Source organism: Molothrus ater, chromosome 23 (genome assembly GCF_012460135.2).
Source record: "Molothrus ater isolate BHLD 08-10-18 breed brown headed cowbird chromosome 23, BPBGC_Mater_1.1, whole genome shotgun sequence".
Taxonomy (NCBI): Eukaryota; Metazoa; Chordata; class Aves; order Passeriformes; family Icteridae; genus Molothrus; species Molothrus ater.
The window spans coordinates 524,320-538,035 of NC_050500.2; the positions used below are offsets into that span (position 1 = coordinate 524,320).

Sequence of the window (13,716 nt, forward strand, 5' to 3'; positions counted from 1 at the left end):
CCCTAAATAGGTGAACCCTGCCCCTGAGGTGGTTTTGTGTCACCCTGGAGAGCGTGACTAAGGCAGAGTGGCTCTGTGGGCAAAAGGGCAGTCACTGCCACCCAGGTGTGCCAAAGGCTGGCAGCTCCTTGGGCTGTCCCCCTTCCCCATGGAGTGACCCCAGGAGGGAGCAGGGGGCACCAGGAGTGTCCCCAGATGTGGCTGTGGCACTGTCACACATTGGCTGCCACCTGTCGCCAACATCTTCTATGGAAAAGCCTTTCCTTGGGATTTTTCCTCCTGAGGAGCTGAGAGGCCTCAGGAACAAAATGCAAACAATGGTTATCTGCTGCTGTGGGATGCAACAGGTGCATCTGGGATTGGGCTCATGTGGATGTTTCTAATCAATGGCCAATCACAGCCCAGCTGGCTCGGACAGAGAGCAGAGCCACAAACCTTTGTTATCATTTCTTATTCTATTCTTGGCCAGCCTTCTGATGAGATCCTTTCTTCTATTACTTAGTATAGTTTTAATGTAATATATATCATAAAATAATAAATCAGCCTTGTGAGCCATGGAGTCAGATCCTCGTCTGTCCCCTCAGCCTGAGCCCCCTGTGAGCGCGGTCACAGCCACCCTGGCATGTCCCCCAGCAGTTCTATATATGGGCCGGTGGCACTGGGCTCTCAAGTGACACCGGGGAGGGACCGAGGGTTTATTTTTAGTCCCTGAATGGATCTGAGCTGCAGCCGGGCCCTGTGCCCCCGGCCAGGGCACCATGTGCTGCTGGGGGGGCTCTGCTGCGGCTGTCGCATGGCTCCGTCCCCGCCCGGGGCTGGGGGACAGGTAGGGCGGCCCTTGTCCCCTCCCCGCGTGTCCGGCTGTGCCTGTCCTGCTGTCCTGCTGTGCCTGTCCTGCTGTGCTGTCCTGCTGTCCTGCTGTGCTGTCCTGCTGTGCTGTCCTGCTGTGCTGTCCTGTCCAGCTGTGCCTGTTCTGCTGTCCAGCTGTGCTGTCCAGCTGTGCTGTCCTGCTGTCCAGCTGTGCTGTCCAGCTGTGCCTGTTCTGCTGTCCTGTCCAGCTGTGCTGCTCCTCCCTGCCCAGGGCCCCTGCAAGGCCGGGGCTGCTGCCCTGGCTGTGGGGGATGTCCTGGCTGCTCTGGGCTTTGGGAATGCTCGGGAACATCAGTGCCAGGTTTAAGGTGGATTGGAGGCAAAATGGGTGGGAAAGGGGGATGTGGGGTGTGATGCTGCTGTGGGGAGAACCCCAAACCTTTGCAGCAGTGGGGAGCATCCCACACCCCCTGTGCAGCAGTGGGGAGCATCCCAAAGCCCCAGTGCAGCTCTGGGGAGCATCCCACACCCCCTGTGCAGCAGTGGGGAGCATCCCAAAGCCCCAGTGCAGCTCTGGGGAGCATCCCACACCCCCTGTGCAGCAGTGGGGAGCATCCCAATGCCCCTGTGCAGCTCTGGGGAGAATCCCAAGGCCCCAGTGCAGCCATGCTGGGGCTCAGAGGCAGCGGGGAGCAGAGGGGGTGGCAGTGACCTCTCCCATTGCTGGCTCTCCTGTGGCCAGCACAGCCATCCCCGTCCTGCTGAGGTTGCCAGGGGCTGGAATTTCCAGCCAGGTTTGGGCTGGAAGAGGGTGAGGATGAGCAGATGGCCAGGGAGGAGCTGGGAGGAAGGGCTGGGGGCACACAGCTGGGCTTTGGGGGCACACAGCTGGATTTGGGGGCACACAGCTGGGCTTTGGGGGCACACAGCTGGCTTTGGGGGCACACAGCTGGCTTTGGGGCACACAGCTGGCTTTGGGGGCACACAGCTGGATTTGGGGGCACACAGACAGGCTTTGGGGCACATAGCCGGGCTTTGGGGCACACAGCTGCACTTTAGGGGCATACAGCTGGATTTTGGGGCACACAGCTGGATTTGGGGGCACACAGCGGTGCCACCCGGTCCTGCCTGACGTGTCGCCGCTCCCCTGCCGCAGGCATGGATAACTTCGAGTACAGCATCCAGCTGAACGACCGCGAGTGGGCCGAGTTCCTGCGGGCCGCCGAGGAGTGCAGCCTGGCGCCGGCCTCGCTGGCCACGGCCGAGGAGCAGAGCCTCAGTGACATTGAGCAAGGGGACACGGCGGGACGCGGCAGGGCGAGCCCAGCCAGGCCGGGCAGCGAGCCAGCACCGCCGGGCACTGCCAGCCCTGCCCCACGTGCTGACGGCGCCGGTGCCACCCGCCCGGAGCGCTGCGTGCCGGGGCTGCCGTCGGGCAGCGAGGACGAGGCGGAGCCGGGCGCTGCGGGCGCGCTCCCGGCTGACAGCCACCGCCGGCCCAGCTGCCCCGCACTCGCGGCCATGCCCAGCGCCCAGAGGCGGCAGCCACCGCGGGCACCCGGCGGCGCCGCGCAGGACACGGCGGTGGCGGCGCCCGCAGGCGGCCAGGCCACGGAGCAGGGCGGGGATGCAGGAGGGGGACGAGCCCCGCTGGCAGCGCCAGAAGCTCCAGCAGCCCCCGTGCCCTCGGAGCCCGCGGGGGACCCCCCGAGCCCGGGGATGGTGCCCAGGGCGGCAGCGCAGGAGGAGCAGGCGGCGGGCACGGAGCCGAGCTCGCCGGGAGCGGCGTCCCCCAGCGTGGTGCGGCCCAAGGTGCCGGCACAGCCCAGGAAGGGCCGCAAGCAGCGCGGAGCCGGCGGCACCGAGGGCGACAGGGACCCCCTGAGCGCGGCACCCGCCGGGAAGGCTCCGCCGGGCTCCCCGGTGTCCCCTCGGAAGGGCAGAGCCAAGGACAAGGCGGCCAAGGGAGCGCTGGTGAGGCTGGGCAGCGAGGAGGCTGCGGACAGCAAGCGGGCGGACGGCGGCGATGCCGCCCCAAAGCCCCGGGGCAAGGAGCCGCAGCCCCCGGGCAGGACAAAGGGCACCAAGCCCCCAAAGGCAGGGCAGGCCGGGGCTTCGGGCGGACGTGACAGTGTCCCCGCGGTCCCTGGAGACGGAGCCGCGGCTCTGCCAGGGGAGGAGAGCCAGGAGATGCCAGGGAAGCCTCTGGGGAGCGCGGCAGCGTTGGGAGGGAATGCTGCTGAGGGGGCTGGGGGGGAGCCTGCTGCCGAGACACCTGGAGGGAATGCTGCTGAGATCCCTGGAATTCCTGTTCCTGAGACACCTGGAATTCCTGCTGCTGAGATCCCTAGAATTCCTGCTGCTGAGACACCTGGAGGGAATTCTGCTGCTGAGATCCCTGGAGTTCCTGCTGCTGAGACACCTGAAGTTCCTGTTCCTGAGACCCCTGGAATTCCTGTTCCTGAGACCCCTGGAATTCCTGCTGCTGCTCAGACCCCTGGAATTCCTGTTCCTGAGACCCCTGGAATTCCTGCTGCTGCTCAGATCCCTGGAATTCCTGCTGCTGAACTTCCCAGAAAGCCCTCAGAGATCCCTGGAATTCCTGCAGCTGAGATTCCCAGGAAGACCTCAGAGATCCCTGCAGTTCCTGCAGCTGGGATCCCCTGGGAGCCTGCAGCTGCGATTCCCAGGAAACCTGCACCTGAAACCCCTTGGGAGCCTGCAGCTGGGATCCCCAGGAGTCCTGCCATTGAGATCCCCAGGATCCCTGCAGCTGAGCTCCCCAGGATCCCTGCCATTGAGATCCCGTGTGATCCTGCAGCTGAGCTCCCCAGGATCCCTGCAGCTGAGCTCCCCAGGATCCCTGCCATCGAGATCCCCAGGATCCCTGCAGCTGAGCTCCCCAGGATCCCTGCCATCGAGCTCCCCAGGATCCCTGCAGCTGAGCTCCCCAGGATCCCTGCCATCGAGATCCCCAGGATCCCTGCCATCGAGATCCCGTGTGATCCTGCAGCTGGGCTCCCCTGGGAAGCTGCAGCTGAGCTCCCCAGGGCCGTGAGCCCCCTGTGCTTTGTTGAGGAAGCCTCTGGCAAGCCCAACTCTCTGGATGTGACCTGGCCCGAGATGTACGAGTACCTGTTCTGCGATTCCCAGGAGGAGGAGGAGCTGGGCAGCTCCCTGGAGGGGCGGAAATCGCCCTTGCAGAGGGAAATCTCCTGGCCTGAACTGTACGAGTATTTTTTCACCGAGCCAGAAGGAAGCAGGAAAAAAGGCAAAGCTAAAGACAGGAAAAGAAAGAAGTTCAGAGGCTTGCACAAGGAGGCTCCCAGCTCTGCTCCAGACAAGGACACCGTGGTTATCTCAGTCCCTGATGTGCATGAACACTTGTTCCCAGAGCCAGCCCCCAAAAGGATGGGCTGGAGAGGGATTTTCTCCATGGCCCCGGCCTCGGAGGTGAAGAAAGCTGTGAGGGCTTTGGGGTCCCTGCTGCAGAGGCAGGGGCAGCTGGGAGGGGGCCAAGCCCCAGGCTCCCAGGCCCTGGTGCCCAGAAGATCCGGAGAGGAGCTCGCCCTGGTCCCGCTGCAGTGGCCGGAAGATGAGGACAGGGCCCTGGCACTGAGAGGTAAATCCTGTTGTCCCCTGCAGGGACCTGTCCCAGGCTGGGTCACCCTGGCTCTCCCTCGGGATGTTCCTCTCTCTCTGTCCCCTGTGCCAAGCCAGTGCTCCTGGCCAGGTCCTGCAGCATGGACGGGGAATGTGGGACCGTAAAACCCACCCTGAGCAGAGAAACACCCTCTGGAGACCTCAGAGGTCACCTGAACATTGCCTGTTCCTGGGAGCAGGTGAGAGGGATGGGAATAAAGGGAGAAGTCTGATCCACCAGGACAGGCAGGGGTTTGTCTTTGAGCTTAAATGATGCTCAGAGTTAATCCTAAACCCAAACACTGAGGGAACCATCCCAAAGGGAGCCTCAACGTGGAGCTTCTAGTCTGAAAAAATCCCCTTTGAGGTGGTCACAGCTAATTAATAAGCCAGCTTTAATTAAGAGCCTGATCAAATGAATAGGAGCAGAAAGAACCTGATCTGAAGCTGTTGCAGGCCGGATCAGGGCGTGCGGAGCACTCAGGGATGTCTCCATCCCTGGAGGAGGCAGGAGTGGGGTGGGATGCCCAGAGGGGCTCTGAGCACTCCCAGATGTTGTCCTGGAGCTGGGTGTGCCTGGGGACACTGGGGACAGGAAGGGGACCTTGCCTGTGTCCCCCAGAATTGCTGTGTCCCCAGGAATTGCTGTGTCCCCCGGAATTGCTGTGTCCCCAGGAGTTGCTGTGTCCCCAGGAGTTGCTGTGTCCCCAGGAATTGCTGTGTCCCCAGGAGTTGCTGTGTCCCCAGGAGTTGCTGTGTCCCCAGGAATTGCTGTGTCCCCAGGAGCTGCTGTGTCCCCAGGAGTTGCTGTGTCCCCAGGAATTGCTGTGTCCCCAGGAGTTGCTGTGTCCCCAGGAGTTGCTGTGTCCCCCGGAATTGCTGTGTCCCCAGGAGTTGCTGTGTCCCCAGGCTGCTCCCCAGACCCAGCTGCAGCCACCACAGGAAGCGGGGCAGAGCTGCAGGGAGGCGCTGAGGCAGCCGGGGGTGGCTTCAGCAAACGTTTCCTCGGGGTTTTTAGCAAAGTACAGGACTGAGGGGAGGGGTTAAAAACCCAATTTCCTCGGGGTTTTTAGCAAAGTGAAGGACTGAGGAGAGGGGTGACAAATGTGCCGCTGTCCTTTGGGAACGCACAGAGCCTTGGGGTTTTTAACAAAGTGAAGGACTGAGGAGAGGGGTTAAAAACCCAATTTCCTTGGGGTTTTTAGCAAAGTACAGGACTGAGGGGAGGGGTTAAAAACCCAATTTCCTCGGGGTTTTTAGCAAAGTGAAGGACTGAGGGGAGGGGTGACAAATGCGCCGCTGTCCTTTGGGAACGCACAGAGCTCTCTGATACCACCCCTGCTGCCCAAAGCCCTCCAGGGATGGTTTCCCAGGGATTTGCTGGGGCAGAGGGAGGGCAGGGGGGGCAGAGGGGGCGGCTCAGAGCCCCCAGGACCTCGTGCTCCTCTCGTGGCAGGAGCAGCAGCGGAGGAGCCCCGCGTGCTGAGCCACAAGGACATGTGCCTGGTGTTCTGTGCCTTCGCCTCCTGGGCTGTGAAGACATCTGACCTGCAGGCTCCGGATGCCTGGAAGACCAGTACGTACAGTGCCCGCTTGGAGAGGGGTGGGAAGGGCTCTGGGGCACGTTGGCAGGGAGGAAAATCAGGATATTTATACCTGCAGCTGCCTCTGGGGAAGCGCAGCCTTTTCCTGGTGACCCAGAGTCGTTTCCGTGCCTTTTCTCTCCCCTCTGTCCTGATTGCTGCTCGTGTCTCTTGTGCTTTCCCCCAAAGCAGCTGCTGGCTCCACAGCCTTCGTTCTGCTCCATCCAGGATCCCTGACAGGGCTCAGTTGGGCAGGACTTCCTTAAGACCTCCTTAGGTTCCCTCATCCCAGCAGGAACAAAATTCCCAACACAACTGGCCTCGCAGCAAGGCCGAGCCTGCCTGGGGTGTTTGGTCCATGGCCAAAGTTGAGGTTTTAAACCTTCATCCAGCACCAAAATTCCTGTATTTTTCTGAGGTGCTTGGAAGGTTTAATCTTCCCCCCAAAGAGGAAGAGGAAGTTTTATCTTCTCCCCATCATCCTCCTGCACTGAGTCCTGCAATTCCCTGGAGATCTGTGGGATCCTCTCCTCTCCAAGCCCAGCTCTTGGAAGCTGGTGAGGAAAGAGGAAGCTGAGGAGACAGAAATTCCCTACAGGAGTGGGAATGGCTGGGTGAGCAGGGCTCAGGGAAAGCAGCATTCCCAATCCCCGTCCTGGAGCCCTTGGAGAGCCCTTCCAGAGCAGCATTCCCAATTCCTGCCCTGGAATCCTTGGAGAGCCCTTCCAGAGCAGCATTCCTGGTTCCTGCCCTGGATGCAGCCTGGAGAGCCCTTCCAGAGCAGCATTCCCAATCCCTGCCCTGGATGAGCCTGGAGAGCCCTTCCAGAGCAGCATTCCCGATTCCTGCCCTGGATGAGCCTGGAGAGCCCTTCCAGAGCAGCATTCCCAATCCCTGTCCTGGAGCCCTTGGAGAGCCCTTCCAGAGCAGCATTCCTGGTTCCTGCCCTGGATGCAGCCTGGAGAGCCCTTCCAGAGCAGCATTCCCAATCCCTGCCCTGGATGAGCCTGGAGAGCCCTTCCAGAGCAGCATTCCTGGTTCCTGCCCCACAGAGCCCCTTCCATGGGAAGCAATGCCAGGATTGAGGCTTCCTGCTGCTCTTGCAGGCGAGGAATGTTCCCTGCTAAGGTCAGCAGGCAGCTGACACTGCGGGCTGGGAATAGCTCCTGAGCTAAGGCTGCTCCCTGCCATCATCCCCAGCAGCTCTTGGCCTGCTCCCCCTCCTGCTGAGGGTTTGGGATGGAGGAAATGTCCCCAGGAAAGGGGTGGAAAGGGGGATAAGCTCCTGGTGCCCCAGGTGGAATAACCTGGAGAGGAGGGAGGCAGGAGCGGCTCCAGAGCCCGGAGCAGCCTCTCTCTCTCTGGGCATTTGGGCTTCCAGCAAGCTGAGTTTGTGTTCCTCTAGCTCACCAATCAAAATCCACTCTGAATTTAAAGTGTGGGGTCTGAAAACAGGGTTTGGATTCCTGGTTTTGCTCAAGGGAACTTAATGTCCCTTATAAACCAAATGAAGAACTTTGGGTGCAGGGACAGAGCAGAGCTTGGTTTGGGTTTCACCCCCCTTAGTTATTTCTTGTGTCCCTACATCTTTGATTTGGAGCTTTGGATATTTTCTGCTTTTGGCTGGGGCCAGAAAATCCCCAGAAAATCCCCAAAATGGGATTTTTCTTGGTGTCCTCCTGGTGCAAACAGAAGCAGGAAATGAAGGTGCTGTCCTGAAGCCCTGCTGGGGTTTTCCTTGTGTGTCTTTCTCTCATCCAAGATCAAATCTCCACCTGAACCTGTGACTCCAGCCAATCCATGAAATCCCCACCTGGACCTGGGTGTCCCCCCCATCCATAAACCTCCCTCTGGATCTCAGCATCCAACCAGTGCCCACCACCGAGGGTCCCTACTGAGCATTTCCCCTAAACCCGTCCTTTTCATGGCATGGGGGTGTCCCCATGCGTCCCAAACTCCCACCCTGGATGTGCCCGGTCAGGCTGTGAGCATCTGGGAACGCTCTGGGAGCAAATTCCGTGTGCTGGGAATGCAAAGCCCGGGCAGGGGAAGGGAGAGGAGCAAATTCCGTGTGCTGGGAATGCAAACCCCGGGCAGGGGATGGGAGAGGAGCAAATTCCGTGTGCTGGGAATGCAAACCCCGGGCAGGAGAGGGGACAGGAGCAAATTCCGTGTGCTGGGAATGCAAAGCTCGGGCAGGAGAGGGGACAGGGGAAGGGACAGGAGCGACCCCCGCGTGTCCCCCGAGCACTTCGGGACCGGAGTGACGGTGGGAATGCCCTGGGCTCTTTTCCAGTGTTCCTGGCAAGCTTTGGCACCCTCTCGGCCATCCGCTACTTCCGAAGGACGGTCAGGGAAGGGCACCCCCGGACTTAACCCCTGCCGCGCCGGAGCCGCCGCCCGGGGCCGGGGCTTTGTTCTGGACACTGGGAGAAGGCTGGAGCCAGCCCCGAGAGCTTCCCCGGCCCCATCCCCGACCGGACAGGAGCGGGAGCCTCCCGGGGACGGGAACTGACGGTAGGACAGGACAGGACAGGGGCTGGCAGTGCCCTGCTGGTCCCTCCTCCCCGCTGGAGTCACCTGGAGGTGGCACAGGGATGCACGGAGGAAGCAGGCAAGTGCTTCATCCCGACAAAGGATCCGGGATGTCTCTGAAGGAGCTTTGGGAAGAGCTTGGCAGAGCCTGGGCTGGGCAGCAGCTCCCGGAGGGATGCAGGGGTCGCTGCCAAGCGCTCCCATGATCGCTCCGGGAGGATCAAATCCCTCTTGGGTTTCACTCCCAAGAAGCCCCAGCTCGGGGATGGGGTTTCTGCCGCCGCGGCTCTGTCCCTGGGGACAGCTGGGACAGGGACACGTCCCCATCCCGCAGCAAGGACGGGCAGGGGTCACTCGGGGGAAGGGACCGAGGGACTGCACAGCCCGGGAAGGGCAGCGGGGACAGGGGCTGGGCTCGGGGAGGCTCAGGAAAGGGGACAGGAGGATGTTGGGCCGGAGGGAGGAGGAGGAGGAGGAGGTGGGCAGGTTTGGCTGTGCCAAGCAGCAGGGAAAGGCTCCGGGTGTTTGATTTATTTCCTTTCGTGCCTCCCGTCCTAGAGAGGCAAAGGGAGACCTGGGGTGAGGGGAGCATGGAACGGAAAGTGGAAAATGAAATGGTTCAGTTCCCCCTGTCCCCAGTGCCTCCCTCGGCACCCAGGGCATTATCAGGAGGAATTTCCTCCCCTCACCTGCCTGGTGGCAGCACCAGGGAGGGATTGGGGTTGAGATCCACGGTGTTTGTGGGGGGACAGCAGAGAGGGGAGGTTCCTTTCCTTGTGCTGAGAGGCTCTGGGGGCTGCAGGGGTGGGCTGGAGGCTGTGGGCTGGTACAGAGAGATCTGGGCCTGGGATTTAGGGCTGGACAGGCTCTGCGTGGCCTGGAGCAGCTGCACACCCACCGAGAGGGCTTCTGTGCAGGGGGAGAGCTGATGGAACGTGCTGGAAGCTTCCAATAAAGTTCTGTCTCATTTACTACGCCTGTGTCCGTCCCTGTGTCTGTGCGGAGCCGTCGAGGGAGCGCCGGGCCCTGCAGGAGGATGAATCAATGTGTGAGTGTGTGTGTGTTTGTGTGTGTGTGTGTTTGTGTGTGTGTCTGTCTCTGTCTGTGTGTGTATTTGTGTGTGTTTGTGTGTGTGTGTGTGTGTGAGTGTGTGAGTGTGTATGTGTGTGTGTGTGTGTGTGTGTGTGTGTTTGTGTCTGTGTGTGTGTGTGTGTGTGTGTGTGTGTCTTTGTGTGTTTGTGTGTGTGTTTGTGTGTGTGTGTCTGTCTCTGTCTGTGTGTGTATGTGTGTGTGTCTGTGTGTTTGTGTGTGTGTGTGTGTGTGTGTGTCTTTGTGTGTTTGTGTGTGTGTTTGTGTGTGTGTGTGTCTCTGTCTGTGTGTGTATTTGTGTGTGTCTGTGTGTTTGTGTGTGTGTGTGAGGGCAGCAGAGCTGCAGGAGCTGAGGGGTTTGGGCACAGAGCAGGCAGGGCCATGGGCCAGCGTCCCCTGGGTCCCTGTCCTGTCCCTCTGAGGCACAGCCTGGCACCAGCAGCCCCTTCCACGGGCCCCTCCTGGCTCAGGGGCTCTGGGCAGCCCTGAACAGAGCAGGGGGCACCGCCTGCATCCCCTCCCCGCTGCCCATCCCTCTGCATCCCCTCCCTGCTCCCCATCCCTCTGCATCCCCTCCCTGCTGCCCATCCCTCTGCATCCCCTCCCTGCTCCCCATCCCTCTGCATCCCCTCCCTGCTGCCCATCCCTCTGCATCCCCTCCCTGCTGCCCATCCCTCTGCATCCCCTCCCCGCTCCCCATCCCTCTGCATCCCCTCCCTGCTGCCCATCCCTCTGCATCTCCTCCCTGCTCCCCATCCCTCTGCATCTCCTCCCTGCTCCCCATCCCTCTGCATCCCCTCCCTGCTGCCCATCCCTCTGCATCTCCTCCCTGCTGCCCATCCCTCTGCATCTCCTCCCTGCTCCCCATCCCTCTGCATCCCCTCCCTGCTCCCCATCCCTCTGCATCCCCTCCCTGCTGCCCATCCCTCTGCATCCCCTCCCTGCTGCCCATCCCTCTGCATCCCCTCCCCGCTCCCCATCCCTCTGCATCCCCTCCCTGCTGCCCATCCCTCTGCATCCCCTCCCTGCTGCCCATCCCTCTGTGCCCAGGCACTCCCGGAGCTGCATCCCCTGTCCGGGGCACAGGCATGTGTTAGGAAAAACCCCTTGGCCAGGATCTTTTCCTCCTGAGAAGCTGAGAGGCCTCAGAAAGGAAATGCAAGCAATGGTTATCTGCTGCTGAGGAATCAACAGGTGCATCTGGGATTGGGCTCATGGGGTTGTTTCTAATTAATGGCCAATCACAGCCCAGCTGGCTCGGACTCTGGTTAATAACAAGATTTTATTCTCATTCCTTTCTATTCCCTTCAAGCCTTCTGATGAAATCCTTTTTTCTATTCTTTTGGTATAGTTTTATATTATTTATATATATAATATTATACATATAAATAATATAAAACTATACTAAAAGAAGATATATTATATTATATTATATTATATTATATTATATTATATTATATTATATTATATTATATTATATTATATTATATTATTATATTTTTTATATTATATATATAATAAAATAATAAATCAGCCTTCTGAAACATGGAGTCAAGATTCTCATCTCTTCCCTCATCCTGGGAGCCCTGTGAACACCAACGCCCCACTGGGTTTAGCCCTGGCCCAAGTGATTTACCCCAGAGCTGATCCCAGGAGTGCTCTGGGGGTGGCAGGAGGTGCCTCTCACCCTTTGCTGTCTGTGACATTTGCTGTGTGACCCTTCAGAGCAGAGCTCTCAGGTCACAGGTGCCCTCCACACTCCTCTGGGGCCAGAAAATTCCCAGAAAATCCCCAGTGAAGAAAAAAAAAAAAATCAGAGTGAAAAAAATCTGAGGGGGTAAAAAAAAATCGGAATTAAAAAAGAAAAAAAAATGAAAAAAAGGGAAGGAAGATTCAGAGCGAAGGAAAAATCAGAGTTAAAAAAAAAAATCCGAGGGAAGGAAAATTCAGAGTGAAGGAAAATTCAGAGGGAAGGAAAAATGTGAGGGAAGGAAAATTCAGAGTGAAGAGAAAAGTATTTTTCTTGGCGTCCTCTTGGTGCAAACAGAAGCAGGAAATGAAGGTGCTGTCCTGAAGCCTCTCCTGGAAGGATGTGATGAATATTTCAGGAGCTGGAGGCCTCAGCTGGCTGCAGCCTGGAAGGAATTACTGAAAGGTCCTGCTGGTCCCAGGGGATTTGGGAGCCTCTGCCACAGCTCCGCCAGGGAGCAGAGCAGCTGAAATTTTAATGCTTGGTTTATTCTCTGACCTTTCCAGCTCTCTCCCCTCTGCCTCGCAGCAAGGCCAGGCGTGCCTGGGGTTTCTATCCACGGCCAAAATGGAGATTAAACCTCGCAGGTTCAATGTGCCCAAGGGTTCCTCCCAGACCGAGGCCGGCAGGAGGGAGGGACGGAGGCGCAGGCAGGACCTCGCACTCGCCCGGCGCAAGCGGAGCGACCTTGGTGAGCATCCCGGGCCCTGCTGCGCCCCTGCCTGCACGTAGCCCCCTCAGCTGACGCTCGGCAGTGCCAGCCACATGAAAAAGTCAGGCAGGTGCTGCCCGAGAGCTGCCCCGTATTTCATCCTGCCCGAGAGCTGCCCCGTATTTCATCCTGCCGGACACCCAGGGTGCCTCTCCCCCTTCTCCTGGGAATGGCCTTGGCTGCAGCACCTCCTTCACTCGGAATTTCCCTTCACTCTGATTTTCCCTTCACTCTGAATTTCCCTTCACTCTGATTTTCCCTTCACTCTGATTTTCCCTTCACTCTGATTTTTCCTTCCCTCGGACTTTTCTTTAATTCTGATTTTTCCTTCCCTCGGATTTTTCCTTCCCTCAGATTCTTTCTTCCCTCTGACTTTTCATTATGATTTTTTCTTCACTCTGAATTTTCCTTCCCTCGGATTTTTCCTTCCCTTGGATTTTTAACTCTGATTTTTCCTTCCCTCTGAATTTACCTTCCCTCTGAATTTACCTTCCCTCTGATTTTTCCTTCCCTCTGATTTTTCCTTCCCTCAGATTTTTAACTCTGAATTTTCCTTCACTCTGAATCTTCCTTCCCTCGGATTTTTTTCCATTCAGATTTTTTTTCACTCAGATTTTTCCTTCCCTCTGATTTTTCCTTCCCTCGGATGTTTTCTCATTCAGATTTTTTTTTTTTCACTCTGATTTTTTTTCGCTCCGATTTTTCCTTCCCTCTTTTTTTTTTCCCTCCCTCTTTTCCAGCCCTGGCAGAGCAGAGGCACAAGGGGCAGAAGCTCCCATTGCTCCGGCCCTTGCACATTTTGCTGGATTCTCCCTCCCAGAGGATGGCAAAGAGAGGGAGATGATCCCAAGGGATGCACACTGGGACTGTCCAATCTCAGAAATCCACAGGGAACTTTAATATCAGCAGGAGGGGATCTCCCCCTTTGATCATTGCAGGTTTTGCTGTTGTGAGTCAGTTAAAATATGACGGTGACCCTCAGAGTGTTCACTCCCAGTACATTTGGGATGTCCCCTCGCACATGTGGTTCAGAATAAATCGACCTTTTGGGGCTCATCAGACACAAATCCTCCCCAAAACAGAGCAAACCTGAGAGAAAACCACAACAGCTCCAAGACCTGAACCCACCCACCCCTGAAGGTGTTTTACAGAACTGAGCACCAGCCAGAAAATTCAACAACTCTTCAACCACCAACATTTACATTTAAATACAAGAACCCACTCAGCCTTTACATGTAAACTTTGTTGGGAACCTCCCGAAAAACCCCAAGAAACAACCAGAGATATTCAAGTACACATGGTTGTGGAAAGAACCAAAGCAGAGGTTTTGCTGCTGTGTTTGAGCTGCAGCCTCTGCAGGGAACGAAGGCCAAGAATTCAGAGCCTCAGGTGGAGACATTTGGGTTTGCTGCTGACCCTCCAAAAGGATCTGGCCTAAAGGCTGGAAAATAACAGCCCTGAGCCTCTGTCCCTTGTTGGTGTCCTGTCCTGGCTCTGGGGGGACGTCAGGGACACCCCAGCCCTGCTGGCACTGCCCTGGAGCTTCTGCTGGGGGGGATTTTCTCCCCTCCTTGCCTGGACAGCCGCAGGCAGCA

The 13,716-nt window shown here is 58.0% G+C and overlaps 1 protein-coding gene across 1 annotated transcript; it reads left to right on the forward strand.

Moving 5' to 3' along the window:
• The first annotated feature begins 745 nt into the window (after positions 1-745).
• PERM1 (PPARGC1 and ESRR induced regulator, muscle 1) lies at positions 746-9,741 on the forward strand. Its single transcript, XM_036396470.2, has 4 exons — positions 746-826; positions 1,967-4,432; positions 5,909-6,028; positions 8,332-9,741. The coding sequence occupies exons 2-4, from the start codon at positions 1,969-1,971 to the stop codon at positions 8,409-8,411; spliced, it is 2,664 nt and encodes an 887-aa protein (XP_036252363.1). The 5' UTR covers positions 746-826; positions 1,967-1,968; the 3' UTR covers positions 8,412-9,741.
• The last annotated feature ends 3,975 nt before the right edge of the window (positions 9,742-13,716 follow it).

What these genes read in the sequence shown, in the direction of transcription:
- PERM1 (XM_036396470.2), top strand. Translation starts at nt 1,969, where the DNA reads ATGGATAACTTCGAGTACAGCATCCAGCTGAACGACCGCGAGTGGGCC. An exon ending in CAGGGCCCTGGCACTGAGAG is followed by an intron (nt 4,433 to 5,908) that starts GTAAATCCTGTT and finishes CTCTCGTGGCAG; the next exon opens with GAGCAGCAGCGGAGGAGCCC. An exon ending in TCCGGATGCCTGGAAGACCA is followed by an intron (nt 6,029 to 8,331) that starts GTACGTACAGTG and finishes GCTCTTTTCCAG; the next exon opens with TGTTCCTGGCAAGCTTTGGC.